Source organism: Nestor notabilis, unplaced genomic scaffold (genome assembly GCF_000696875.1).
Source record: "Nestor notabilis isolate BGI_N333 unplaced genomic scaffold, ASM69687v1 scaffold11844, whole genome shotgun sequence".
Lineage (NCBI taxonomy): Eukaryota > Metazoa > Chordata > Aves > Psittaciformes > Psittacidae > Nestor > Nestor notabilis.
The window spans coordinates 8,333-21,440 of NW_009925188.1; the positions used below are offsets into that span (position 1 = coordinate 8,333).

A 13,108-nucleotide genomic window follows, 5' to 3' on the forward strand; every position below is an offset into this window, starting at 1 on the left:
CATGCTGCCAGAAGGAGTCTAGAAGACAATTTGGAGAGTCCTAGACTTAGTGACACCTAGGGAAGTCAGGAGCCTATGTGCCATGACATAGGTTATTCTTCTTCAGTTTTAAGTCCTTCCTTCAGCCTTTCAGCTTAGAGTGAATATAATCTTCTGTTTGTCAGCCTCAGGGGCAAAAAAGTGCTTAGGGATTTAGTGAAATGTTTCATTTTTTCTTGTTATGATTTTTGGGAGATGGAAGGAGGAGAAGAGAATAGCTGTATTTTGTGGGCTTTGCTGTTTTTCTTTCACTGAAGCCATCAGAAAAGTCTGTCTATTTACAGATATTCTTGGAGAACATAGAGCTGCTTTTTTCTTTTAAGAGATAAAACATTGGTAAAAAAAATACGCAGATAGTTTTGTGGTGTTTAAGCATATAGGTTTATCCAAATCTTTTTTATGTTTTTGAGAGTTGTTCAAAGGAATAGAGGGGAATATTTAGCTTCTCCACAGATGAGAATAAAGAGCAGATGTGGTGAGTGGGTGTAGAAAAACAAAGAGCTTTGCAGCCAGTCATCCATCTATGTTTGCTCAAAGTAAAAACGCTGAGAGTGGGTATATGTATAAAATTGTGTGTGTGTGCTAAATCAAAAGTACACTATGATATTCAGCTTTCAACTTTCAGTTGCATATGAATAGGAATATATTCATGTATAAATAGGAATATATATTTGCTATGCATATTGCATATGAAAATTTCTTCACTGAAAGGGTTGACAAGCACTGGAACAGACTGCCCAGAGAAGTGGTGCAGTCACCACCCCTGCGGGTATTTAAAAGATGTGTAGATGTGGTGCTTAGGGACGTGGGCTAGTGGCGGACTTGGCAAGTGCTGGATTAATGGTTGTACTTAATGATCATAAAGGCCTTTTCCTACCTGTACTATTCTGTGATTCTATGATTCTGTGATTCTATGAAGCTCTGTGGAAAGATAGCAAAATGATTCTTCCAGTAAGATGGTAGAATTTCTATAATATGGCAACAGGAGGTGGTAGATTTTTTTTTTGGAGCAATGCATTTAGAAAATTAAATAGTATTTCGAAGTCTTCTTAAGGTGTGTTCCCAAGGAAGTTAGAATTATGCAGTTAGAATTATTAGAAGGACCTCTAATAATTCATAATTTCCTAAGCAGTTTCAACTGAATTTAACAGAGGAGGTATCTCGAAGATACTAAAGAGATTAATCTCACTCAGCTAGTCATTTAGGGTCCTACCATAGTCAAGAGAAGGAAAAAACCCCATGTCTGTAGAGTAATTCATCCCATTGAGAGATAGGTAGCATAAAATATTTTCTCCATATCAAGCAGTACAGGGAAAATAAAAAAAGATTAGTCATCAGGGGCCCTGGCAGTCAGCAAGCTATAAAAACCTGAATGAAAGAGAAGAATACAAATGCAAATTCTGGAGTGATGAACAAGGAAGCATAGAGGATTTTCTGTGTTGATAGATTGCAATAATTGTTGCAGATGGCTTGCACTATTTTTGCTTTAGAATTAGAATCATATTGATGAAAACACCCTTAAAACCATTTAAATACACAATTATCATTCTTCAGTCCTTATAGTGACTTGTGGTAAACCTTTTTTTTTGTTTCAGAAAAACCCATGCAGGTGTCACTTGACAGTGAATGCAGAACCAGTACCTTGAACACACAAATTTACAGCCAGGGTTTAGAAAATAATTTTTTGTGTACTGAGGATAGATTAAAAATAACCTAAACAGTGACAAGCACAAGGGAGTTCCAACAGTGAAAACTGTTTAGTCAGTAATTTCCTTTATGTCCCAATGAATAATACAAATGTCATACACTTCAGAAATAATAACAGTACAGAAGGAATGCCTTCTCTCTGAAGTACAACATGGTGTGATTTTTACTTGCCTCTCAAACACGTTGCATTCATTTGTTCGCATTTCTTCATGAAATGGGTTTTGGTGAAATACATGCTCTCTGCTAAGCATAATTTCCTGTATAACCAGAAAGAAAATTATTCCTTTCTCTCTCACCATTTCTGCAAGGAAGAATCCCTAGATAGCAGCTTTAGTATGCAAATACTGAAAGGCATACTGCAAAATTAGTTCAGAAGAGCACACTCCTGATAGCATTGCCTTAGCAACGCTCTAGTTAAGATCAGCCAAGGAACCAAGGTTGCAGTCATAAATCACCATTTTCAGGAATGTCCAGCACCACAGCTGAGAAAATTGTGACATTAAGGGCCAGATACTTGTTTTGCAAAGCTGCCTTTGTTAGAGCACAGTGACTACAGAGCTGAGACCCTCACACAGCCACCTCAGGGGTTTTGCTGTCAGTTTTAAACTGAAAGCGGAACGTGTGGCAGTATCACACTGGAGAAGGCGTTGGCAAAATGACAGGAGGGGATCTTGGGTTTATGAGAACACGTAGCAAAGACTTTGTATTTCACTAGGTGTTAATAACTGCCTATAGGGAACATCAGCACTTTATAATGGCATAGGAAATGTTGACAGCTCTCCTAGCAAGTGACTGTTAAATGAACCTTGTTCCTCTTGCTGGATTAAGTCACCATTAGCTTTATGGGAAGAAGAAATCTTTTATTCTATCTTCTAATGAAACTGAATTTTTGAGTATTTTTGAGTATTTTGGAGAAAGTTCTATAGTCTGGTCTGACTGCCCTCAGCTGTATCCTACCTCCTCACAGACTTCCCTGTCCTCCTTCTTTCACATGACAAATATTTTGGATGTTTCCAAGAGACCTTTTTGATTTGCATTTGTTATGTTAGCATTAGTTGTTCCTCCTGATGGCATCACATAAACCAGCAGACTATGTTTCACTTTGTGATATTCCCAGAGGCAGAATACACTTTATATTTCAAAGAAAACAATCAGGGGAAACTCTTGCAGTCAGGTGACATTATTATCAACTGACTGTTTTCAAGAATTTCTTAGCAATTGGCTGGGACCCTGGTATATCTTCCAGAAAAAATGTATAAGGAAGCAATGTTCAGCCTTTTTCAGGCCTACCGGGAGAGATACTAAATGAAACATTTCAGAGTCAGCGATAACTTGTTCTGTCAATCTGAACCACAGCAATGGAGGTACCTGTTCTAACTTCCTCCTCCCCAAGCCAGCAAGTAACCTCTATGAGAGACCACTGACATAAGGATTTAGGGTAGCAGTGTCCCACGCCTATAACACTGAAGGAGCCTGAACTTTTCAAGAAGTTTCCATTCTGATTTCCTTACCCTGGCCATTGCCAGTGCCTGGTGTGAAGAGGGCACACTGCACGCATGTAAGTTCAGCTCTCGGTCTGTTTTCAACTACAAAGATGATGCCAACCACAAGGGGGCACTTGGCATTTAGACAAGTGCAGGAGCCTTTCTTCACCTGTACGGAAGCCCTTCCAGGATCCAGTGTGTATATATATATCTCGAGTGCATATTGCTAAATAATTTTTATGTATAATTTTTGCATTAATATGTGTATAGTGAGTTTATCGATATAAACTTAAAATCAATTTCCATAATAGTGAAACTAAAGCTGTAGTATTGCTTTTTGCTCTTGGTGAGTTTAAAATGGTATGTTAAAAGATTCAGCTAAATCAGCTGATGAACGTCAGCTCCCAGTGCTGGAGGGAAGGGAGGTTATTTTGTAAACAAAACTTCATTTGATTTAAAATGTCAAGTAGAATGGATTGCGAAGGCTTTTTGTGTTCTTGGGGTTTTTTTCTACAGAACTGACAGATATATTGCTTCTGTTCTAACTCAGGGAGAAATTTAAAGAGGATTAGAGCTGAAGCAGGTTGCCATAAGGATCAATAGTCTACATGAGCTGGGCTTTTATGGAAGCAAGTTTGAGCTTCCTGAGGATTTGTCACTTAGTTTGTTGTGAAATGATTCATAGAAATTGTCACCTCCACTGCCACCTGTAGCCAGACAAGGAAAAATCCAGAATGAGAGCAACTTATGTGGGTGGCCTTAAAATTCAGCTGCAGTATCATTCTGTATAATTTCATTTTCTGGCGAGTGTTAAGCCAAATACGTAACTTCAGTCAAATGAAAAGGAAATTGTGTGGGGGAAAAAAAAAAGGAAAGAAGAACTGGAGAATTGGTGTTCCCTTTGTGAAACTCTGGGCTTTGCTCACTGCTGGATGCAAGGCTTACTGTGTCATTGCTCTGAGAGTGAATCTTGCTAAGCCCTGCAAAATTCCATTACATAAAGAAAGTATTCATTTAAAATCTCAGTGTGTCTTTTAGCTTACCAGCTTGCTCAGAGTGGTTTGGCATGGACGACTTGCTGAAAACTAAGGATCTTAAATTTGGGTTAAGTGCTGTAGTCAGTTTCTGTCTCCTTTTCAGGAATACATTGTTCAGCTATTCAAGGCTTAGTAGAAGACCCTGTAATAAATCTAACTTAAAAAAAACCCCAACATTTCAATATTCATTTAAACCACTTCTAAAAAGTTTTTTTTCTGAATTTATCTTACTGGTTCATCCTGAAGTTTTGTTGGCAATTTCTTCTGGTGGTGTGCTGCGTAGCTGGGAGGCTCCCGTCTCCCCTCCCACGCCAGGTTCTCTTGGGCTCTTACTAGTCCTTGCTTCTGAATTGAGACTTTTCTGTGCTCCAGGAACTCTGCTACAAGTCTGTGTTACTGTATGCCTTAAGCTCTGTTTTCTGTAAGCTTTTACTTTTGTGTTGTTTGAATGTATTAAGCACTAAGCTGATCATACAACTGTAAGCAACAAGAATCAAATCTGTTTCAGTGAGGTTTCTTTCTGCTTGCTTCCCACAGAATACAGGAAAGGTAAATCCAGCCCTTCATGATCTAGCTGCATTCATATGCTGATTCTCTCACTTCCTGATTTGTATTGTTGTGCAACAGCTAAAGACGTCAGATATATAAGGTCTCAGCTAGTTCTTCAAATACTGCCTTGAAAGTAGGTGTGGGAGGTAACTTACAACCAGTCCTGGCTGCAGTGGGTCTTTAGAACCTCTCTGAACATTTTCCATTTAAAGTTTTCTTGTGCCTGTTTTTGAAATTGCATTTTATAGTGTTTGGGGACTGGAGAGGTCTTCTAGTTGAGTAGGAACGTGTGTGTCACCTAGATTTCTATAAGAACTTTGGTATTACTGTACTGAGCTCTGCATCATCAATAATGTGCATGGACCCAGGAATGGAAGTCAGAAGGCTGAGTTACCTGCCCGAGTTTCCCAGGTATTAACTGGGAGAAAGGCAGCTAGATTGGGATTCACAACAGAGTACATAATAGAGATAGAAAATTGGTAGGAAATTGGTAAGAAACGTCCAAGGATTGTGTCTGCATCCTGCCTCTTTTCCAGAAGTAGGCATGACCTTGTAGCCATCCTCACTTGCTCCTTCTCCATCCATGTAAATTTTGTCTTTCTGACTATTTAACAGTCTGGCTTCAAATGTTATCTCAGCATTAGTCAAGCATGATGCCAAAGGCACTCTCGGGATATGAGGTATGAGAGTTCAAGCTCTTAGGTTAGCAAAGGACTGAAGTGTAACTCATCTAATTTCTTTGTGGGTTAATTTTTAGGCTGTTATAAAGAAGAAGATTCCTTCCTCATGCAATGTGGGTGGCTCATGCTTCTCAGGTTGTGCCCCATTAGGGGTATCACCATCAAGATGCTTTGCTTTGAGGTGCCATAAAGGCTTTCAGCAGTAAACTAAGCAGCTTGATTAAGCTTGTGCTTATAGGCAACCACAACAGCAGCAGCTCAGATGCCTACCTAAGTTATGTGACAAAACCACATCTGAAGAATGTAAGACATTGCACAGATTGCTTTATTAGCATTAGGATGTTACATTCTGCCTGAAGTGCAATTTAGACTCTAGTCCTTTTGTGATTTTGAGCTTCACTTCCCAATCTGTAAATTGGGAGTAATTTATAACTTGCTTATTTCACAGGAGAATTGTAAGCATGGGTACATTACAAATTACGAGGCACCCAGATACTATAGGGGTGGTAACTGTATACTTTAGTCACATTATCAACCTATTTCTGTCTACTATCTCATAGGTGTAGTGCACTGTTTGCTTCCTTGCAGTTAGATATTATCCCTGCTCCAGAGCTGAATGAATGCCTCAGCATCTGCACTGACCAGCTGCATTGTCAGCAAAAAATAGTCAGTACTTCTGAAAAGATTAAATGAAAAATGATCTTAAAATAATTTACTTTGTAGGTGAAAGAACTCAAAGAAATTAGTTGAGTACCACCACTGAGGAGGTACCAAATTGCTCTATTGTGAGTAATGGCTGCAACACCAAGTCTTGCTGTCTCATCTAACACTGATGGACAATCTAGTGAGGAAGTAAATAGTGGGCTGTGGATTTACATAGAAAAAAATCTGGAGAGCAGCATGAACTTCCATATTTATTGTATTTAAGCTTACTATAGTGGTTCAAAATATGTTGTAGGTGGTACAGAATATGTTGTACAAAATATGCTGTCACGTGGTTATCAGCTTTAATGTGCAGTCAGGTCAAGAAGGCAAAAAAAATTGGTTTCCTATCCTGACATGCAGAGGCCTTCTTTATCTGTCTTGTTTAATTCTGTACAGACACTGATGTTGTAGTGAAATAGCACATGACCCCAGTGGAATTTAGCCAAATCTTCTCTTTAATTGGCAGCTTACTTTTTCTCCTTGAATTGGCCAATGTTGACTGTATTTAATGTAGGAGCCTTCTGTACTAGGACAAAGATTTCATCTGCATCCAGGGTACTTCTGCTTTAATTAGGGGAAAAAAAAAAAAGCCACCAAAAAACCCCAATTCTTTTCATGTCTCCAGAGTGTCTGTTGTAGCAGATTAAGCTTAGTAACAGTTCAGTCATGTGTGAAACATTCTTGAAAGATAGAGCTCTTCTGTATCTCTCTCTTCTTTTTTTTTTTTTTTTTTAACAGTGAGAGGGGTTATTCTCTCTTGGCAACATGAGAAATTTTTTTTTGCCATGGCTTTTGCCACGCTCCTGAAAAATCTTGATGTTGATGGAAATCATTCCTAGGGAAATCTCAGTAACAGCTGGTAATGTGGTGTACAGAAAGTTCTGAAAAAGAATAAAAGATCCAATGATCTGGAGATGCTAGAAAGGAGAAGACCGAAGATTTCAAATGAGAAGATGTAAGAGGCAGGTGTATATGTTTGGTGGCTATATGTTAGAAACCATTGATAGGTACACATTGGTAAACCATGTGTAAAGTATCACTTTACAGAACACCTTGATGATGTCCAAAGTCAAGGGTATAAGTTATGGACCTGAGACAAAAACGCTCTTATAAGAATGAGATAATCTTTCGTGTAATGACAACTGGCATTCTCAAGTTCACTTGGGAACAGACCGAAGAGGACTGTGCTAGGCTGGATGGATGCTTAAAAAAGTGGAATCTGAACTGGTCTGACCAAGGTACTTGCAGATGTAACAATGAAATGAAGGTCACAGAATCACAGAATTGTTGAGGTTGGAAGGGACCTCTGGGAGTTTCCTTGTCCAACCATACTGCTCAAGCAGGGCCACCTAGAGCCAGTTGCCCAGGATCATGTCTAGATGGTTTGTTAATATCTATAAAGAGGAAGACTCCACAGCTTTCCTGGGCAACCTATTCCAGTGCTCAGTCACTCTCACAGTAGAAAAGTGTTCCCTGATGTTCAGAGGGAACCTCTTGTGTTTCAGCTTGTGTCCTCATGTCCTGTCACTCTCCCTCCCAGTACTTATATACATTAATAAGCCTCCCCCCGAGCCTTCTCTTCTTTAGCCTGAACAGTCTTAACTCTCTCAGCAGTTTCTCACAGGAGAGGTGATCCAGTGTACTAATCACCCTTGTGGCCCTTCACTGGACTCTCTGCAGGAGCAACATGTCTCTCTTGTACTGGGGAGCCCAGAACTGGACACAGCGCTCCAGGTGTGGCCTCAGCAGGGCTGAGCAGAGGGGAAGGATCACCTCTCTTGAGTTGCTGGCAGTATTTTGCCTATTGCAGCCCAGGATACCATCTGCCTTCTTTGCAACAGGGGCACATTTCTGGCGCACATTCAACTTGTCCACCAGAACCCACAGGTCCCTTTCTACCATGCAGCTTTCCAGCTGGGCAGCCTCCAGCATATATATCAGTTCATGGGGTTGTTCCTCCCCAAGTGTAGGACTTCGGACTTCTCCTTGCTCGGTGTCATGGGGTTCCTATTGGCCCATTTTTCCAGCTTCTTGAGGTCCCTCTGGCAGCACAAGCCTCTGGCACATCAGCCACTCCTTCTGGTTTGGTGTCATCTGTAACCTTCCTGAGGGTACACTGTGTCACATCATCCCAATCATTAATGAAGATGTTAAACAGGACCAGACCCAGTATTTATCCCTTAAGGCTTAAATTAATCTTGGGATTTTTAACTATTAGCAATCATCCATAACTTTCTGAGAAATAGATCATATATTGATGCTGACTGACCTTCTGGATCTGAGGTTTGCATGATAAGTAGGTAAAAATCTAAACATTCCCACAAAGAAATAAAAAAAAGGGGGGGGGGGGGAGATATTTGGAGAATCACATTAGCTTACTTTCTATGTTTACCAGGAAAGTCTGGTGAGCAAAGCATTAAGGTTGGGAGAAGAAGTAACTGATTATTAAGGAAATGGTCAGGTAAACAGTACAGAAATTGAAAGGATTCAGCTATTCTGTCTAGGGAGATGCTTGAGTTAGAAATAAAAAAAACCAACAGAATTCAGATACTTACTTTACACAATGGGCCTAAGCAGACAAATGGAAGACTGACTAGCTTGAAGTGTAATTACATTGATAATGAAATCATGAAGGGATAACAAGCATTAAAGGTATGCACCTGGCAGGAAAGATCAAACCAGAAATGGATGTGATACGTTGTGTGATCTTTCTTCATCATCTGTTTGGATTAATTCATCTTGAGGTTGGGTAGGAAACCAAATTTTAGCCACAATAATATTGGCAAATAATATTGAAAGATATATTGAAACAGTATGACTCAAATATTAGGACACCAATATTTTCTTTTCTATACACAGGTGTCTACCTCTTGGATAGATCTTTAATTCATAATACAGGCAATGCAAATCTCATTAGTCCAATCAGCTGAGTATAGAGATTTATATCTAGATCTATCTAAGTAGGCATCTTCAGTGGAATAGTTGTGTAAATAAAGAGACTTGCAGATGTTTCAGTGCAGAGTAGCTCACTGTTGCAGCAGAAGGACATGTGTCTACTGTAATCCGTGTGTCGTACCTTCCACACATGAATGTCTTCAACCCTCTAGGGCATCTCAGATTGCAACTGAGTTGAGCTCTTTAGCTGCTCCGCTGAATGAATTGCTGCACATCATTGTATTGACTGTGACTCTTAGGAGATTAGTTCACATATGGACACTCAAATGTAGATATCCTCACCTCAGACTGAATTCCATCCATACAGTCAAATATACATATAAATATAACATCTGGATGGATTAATTTGCATATATTATTATTAGAGTACTTCTCAAAATTATATCATATGTAAATAAAGACTGGAAAACAAGAGCTAGTAATAATGGGGAGGCACAGATCTCTGTGATATGATACTTAATACATTTTATTAGAAAATATAGGATAAATAGGAAAGAATGCTTTAGATTTTGAAAATCTACAAGAGCATTGCAGAAAACCCAGTCAAAACCCCTGTCAGATGAAGCAATCATTTATTTTAAATTTAAAATAATGCCTAATTTTTCAGTTAAGGCAGAAACAATAAAATACAGGAAAAAGGAAGAAACAGGTAATGTCAGCAAGTGCTTGGAAGAAGAAATGGCAGTAACCAAATCTTAAGGAAAACTCAAAGAGCAAGATATGCTGAAATTTTACAGAAATGGGTTATCTGTACCTTAGGATTTTGAAAACACTGGCTTGCTTCGTCACTGGTCTGATAGCAAGTGCTTTTAATAAAGCTGTGAATGATGGCGTGTGCATTGAGGAAGAGCAATTTTTCTTTTTTTTTTCCTAAGATAAAGAAAGAGAGAAATAATTGTTACAAAATAAGAAGCAGTTTCCTGTGTTAGAAATGGAGGAGGACGTGCTTGGGTGTGTGTTCTACTTCCACTACACAGCAAGCAAAGAGCTGTCCAGTCCAGTAACCAAAAATGGACTCTTACTCTACCTCATCCCAATCGTAGACAAGGTAGATGTCTACATGCTTAAGACAATATTTTAAACCCACAAAATACTGCTTTATATCCAAGTTTTTATGAGTTAATTTTGACATCCTGTATGCCTCTTCAGCCAGCCCAGCAGCTCTCTTGACAAGTTGTTTGAAAATGGATGTGCAGGTGACATCTGAAATCTTTCTCCTATTAAAAAGAAGCTATCAGAGTGAACTTCAGTTAAAAGTAAGGAGCATTTCTGGCTGGTAACCACAAGGTAACTACTAATCTCTCAAGGAGCAGCAGTGTGGAAAAACATATATATATAATTTAACACAGTGGAAATGTGTAGTGCATAACTGATAATTGTAACATATGGTTAATTGCTTTTGTCTCTGCAGTATGCCAGCCAGAACCATGTAAACAAAAAGTGTACCAGAAGCAAATAAAATGACAAATATCATAAAGCTTGAAGAGCAAGGACTGTGGTGATAATATCTTTATACAGAATGGAAATATTTGTAAAACATTGTTTTATTTACTGTATCCACAGGGTTCCTTAAAGAAGGTTCTTAAACAGCTAGTAGAAAAGAAGAAGAGTCTCCAGAATAAGCTAAAAGACTGTGAACTTAAACTGGAACAAGAAGCAAAGGTTTGTAATCACTGTATGCCTCTAATCTATAAAAGCCATTATGTTGTCTGGCAAACAGACAGTGTGTGTGGAACACAAAATAGAATAGTTCCACAAAATATGTCACTGGAAAAAAAGCTCTGCTGTATATTTGTTTTTTCCTGTATGATTCAATTTTTAAGATATTTTGCTTCTTATATTCCTTCTTATAATTGTAGGCTTACCACAAAGCTAATGGTGAGCGGCGCATGTACCTCTCAGAAATCTTACAGGTAAGAAAAATGTGTGACTCGGTAACTTAAAAATCATTATGCTTTCTTAATATAGCAACAGTATCTGTTAACACCATAAGGTCAACGGCTTTTATCACTTCATATCTGCCAAATCCATTACAAAAGCTTCTGGTTGCTTAGTCTGGAGATGAGAAGGCTCAGAGGGCACCTTATCACTCTCTACAACTACCTGAAAGGAGGATGGAGAGATGAAGTGGCTGGTCTCTTTTCCCAAGTAACAAGTGATAGGACAAGAGGTAGCGGTCTCAAGCTGTGCCAGGGGAGGACATTAAGGAAAAATTCTTCACAAAGAGGGTGCTCAGGCACTGGAACAGGCTGCCCAGGGCAGTGGTGGAATCACTCTCCCTGGAGGTGCTCAAAAACCATGTAGATGGGGCCCTCAGTGATACGGCTTAGTCGTGTACTTGGCAGTCCTGGGGTAACGGTTGGACTTGATAATCATGAGGTTTTTTACAACCTAGTTGAGTCTATGATTCTATGATTAAAAAAAAAAAAAGCTGGAAATTGAAAGATTGCTACCAAAGATAGTCAAAGTGCCCTTAGTTGTGAAAGCTGAAGCAGTTTCCTGGTTCTTGCTTGCCCATCAATTAATCACAAGACTGCTATGCTAATGTTTCATTTGAAAAGAACAGAACCAAATTATTAGGAGTAGTGACACCTACCTTAAATAGCAATTCCTCCTTTTCATATTTCTATTTTTTTTTCCTTTTGAAGGCAAACTAGCCAACCAGCTCAGACTGACAATACAGCACATATTTCAGTTAAATTTGTAAGATAAGGGATAAGGTACCTTGTTTTGGTGAAATCAGAGGTTAAATTTTATTGCTGCAAATTATGTAATACATAAAAGTTGATACTAGAAACAGGAGCAACCTGTAAAGGAACCTGTAAAGATTTCTAGTACTTCTTACTCTGAAAGTGCTCTTAATTCCTGAATAATACAAAAGAAGTAGCTTGAGTGTGATACTCAAGAATGACTGTCACTGCATCCCTGTCATAGATAACTGGGGTGAAAGGCTGTAATTAGCAGTGTTTCCACGTGTTTTCACAGTGGGCAGTTGATTCTTTTATGTTGTTCATTGCTGCTTGGGGAGATCTGAAAGAATTGCTTAAACTAACTTTCCAGCATGAAACCAAGAAAAAGACCAGGAAACACCCAGCATAACTGTTATTATCTTTACATTAACAGTGAAACTGGCTGTAGGAAGAAGGCAGGAAATAAAAGATTTTTAAATAGTTCCTCTTCTCAATATTTTAATCATTCAAAAGTACAACTATAAGTTGCGGGGTTTTTTCTCATTCAGGGACGTATGTTAGAAATATAATGCTTCTTCACTGAAAAGGTGGAGTTGCAGGCAGTATGACAAAAAAATGCTAATTGAAATTACATATTCTCTGATCATCCATATTAATAAATAATGATATTTTTGCACAGCAAAGGTTTGTGGCATGTGTTCAATTCCCCAAATCAGCAAGGCATCAGTATAATATGTGCTTTAATTTTTTTATGGCAGTAAGACTGTAGTTGGTCAAAATTAGTTTGGAAATATTTTACTCCCTTAACTGTGATTGTGGTTAGAATATAACTTGTTTTGTAAAAATTTGGTTATTGCAGACCTCAGCTACACTTAAAATTGTTGAAAGGCAAAAAGCAGATGCTTTGACTGGCAAGGGAGATAACCAAATACTGAGGTAAATTTTCTTTATATTCACTCTCTTTTCTGATTTATTATTTTTTGCTAAGTATTATGTTTTGATTATCACAACTTTCTGTTCTTGGTAAATATCACTGAGCATAATCCTACTGACTAGGTATTAATATAATTTTTTCTACTGCTTTTTAATCAGTTTTATTTAATACTGAGTATGTTGCAATATAGAAAATACATATATTTAAGTGGCCTTTTTTAAATCTTACAATATCTCTGATGTTCCTTCAACCTGTGTTAAAAATGGATTTTTTTTCCCTATATTACTGCAGAATTGGGAGCAACAAGTATACCCTTTAGTCCTTTAAG

General features: G+C 38.4%; 1 protein-coding gene across 1 annotated transcript in view; it reads left to right on the forward strand.

The window, feature by feature from the left end:
• CCDC169 (coiled-coil domain containing 169) overlaps positions 1 to 12,782 on the forward strand; it is a gene marked incomplete at its 3' end in the record, with an annotated part of 16,676 nt that extends 3,894 nt beyond the window's left edge. Inside the window, exons 5-7 of the mRNA XM_010012932.1 lie at positions 10,720 to 10,818; positions 11,016 to 11,069; positions 12,706 to 12,782. Of these exons, the coding sequence (XP_010011234.1) occupies positions 10,720 to 10,818; positions 11,016 to 11,069; positions 12,706 to 12,782 (230 nt within the window). The remainder of the gene's footprint in view (positions 1 to 10,719; positions 10,819 to 11,015; positions 11,070 to 12,705) is intronic.
• Positions 12,783 to 13,108: the final 326 nt, after the last annotated feature.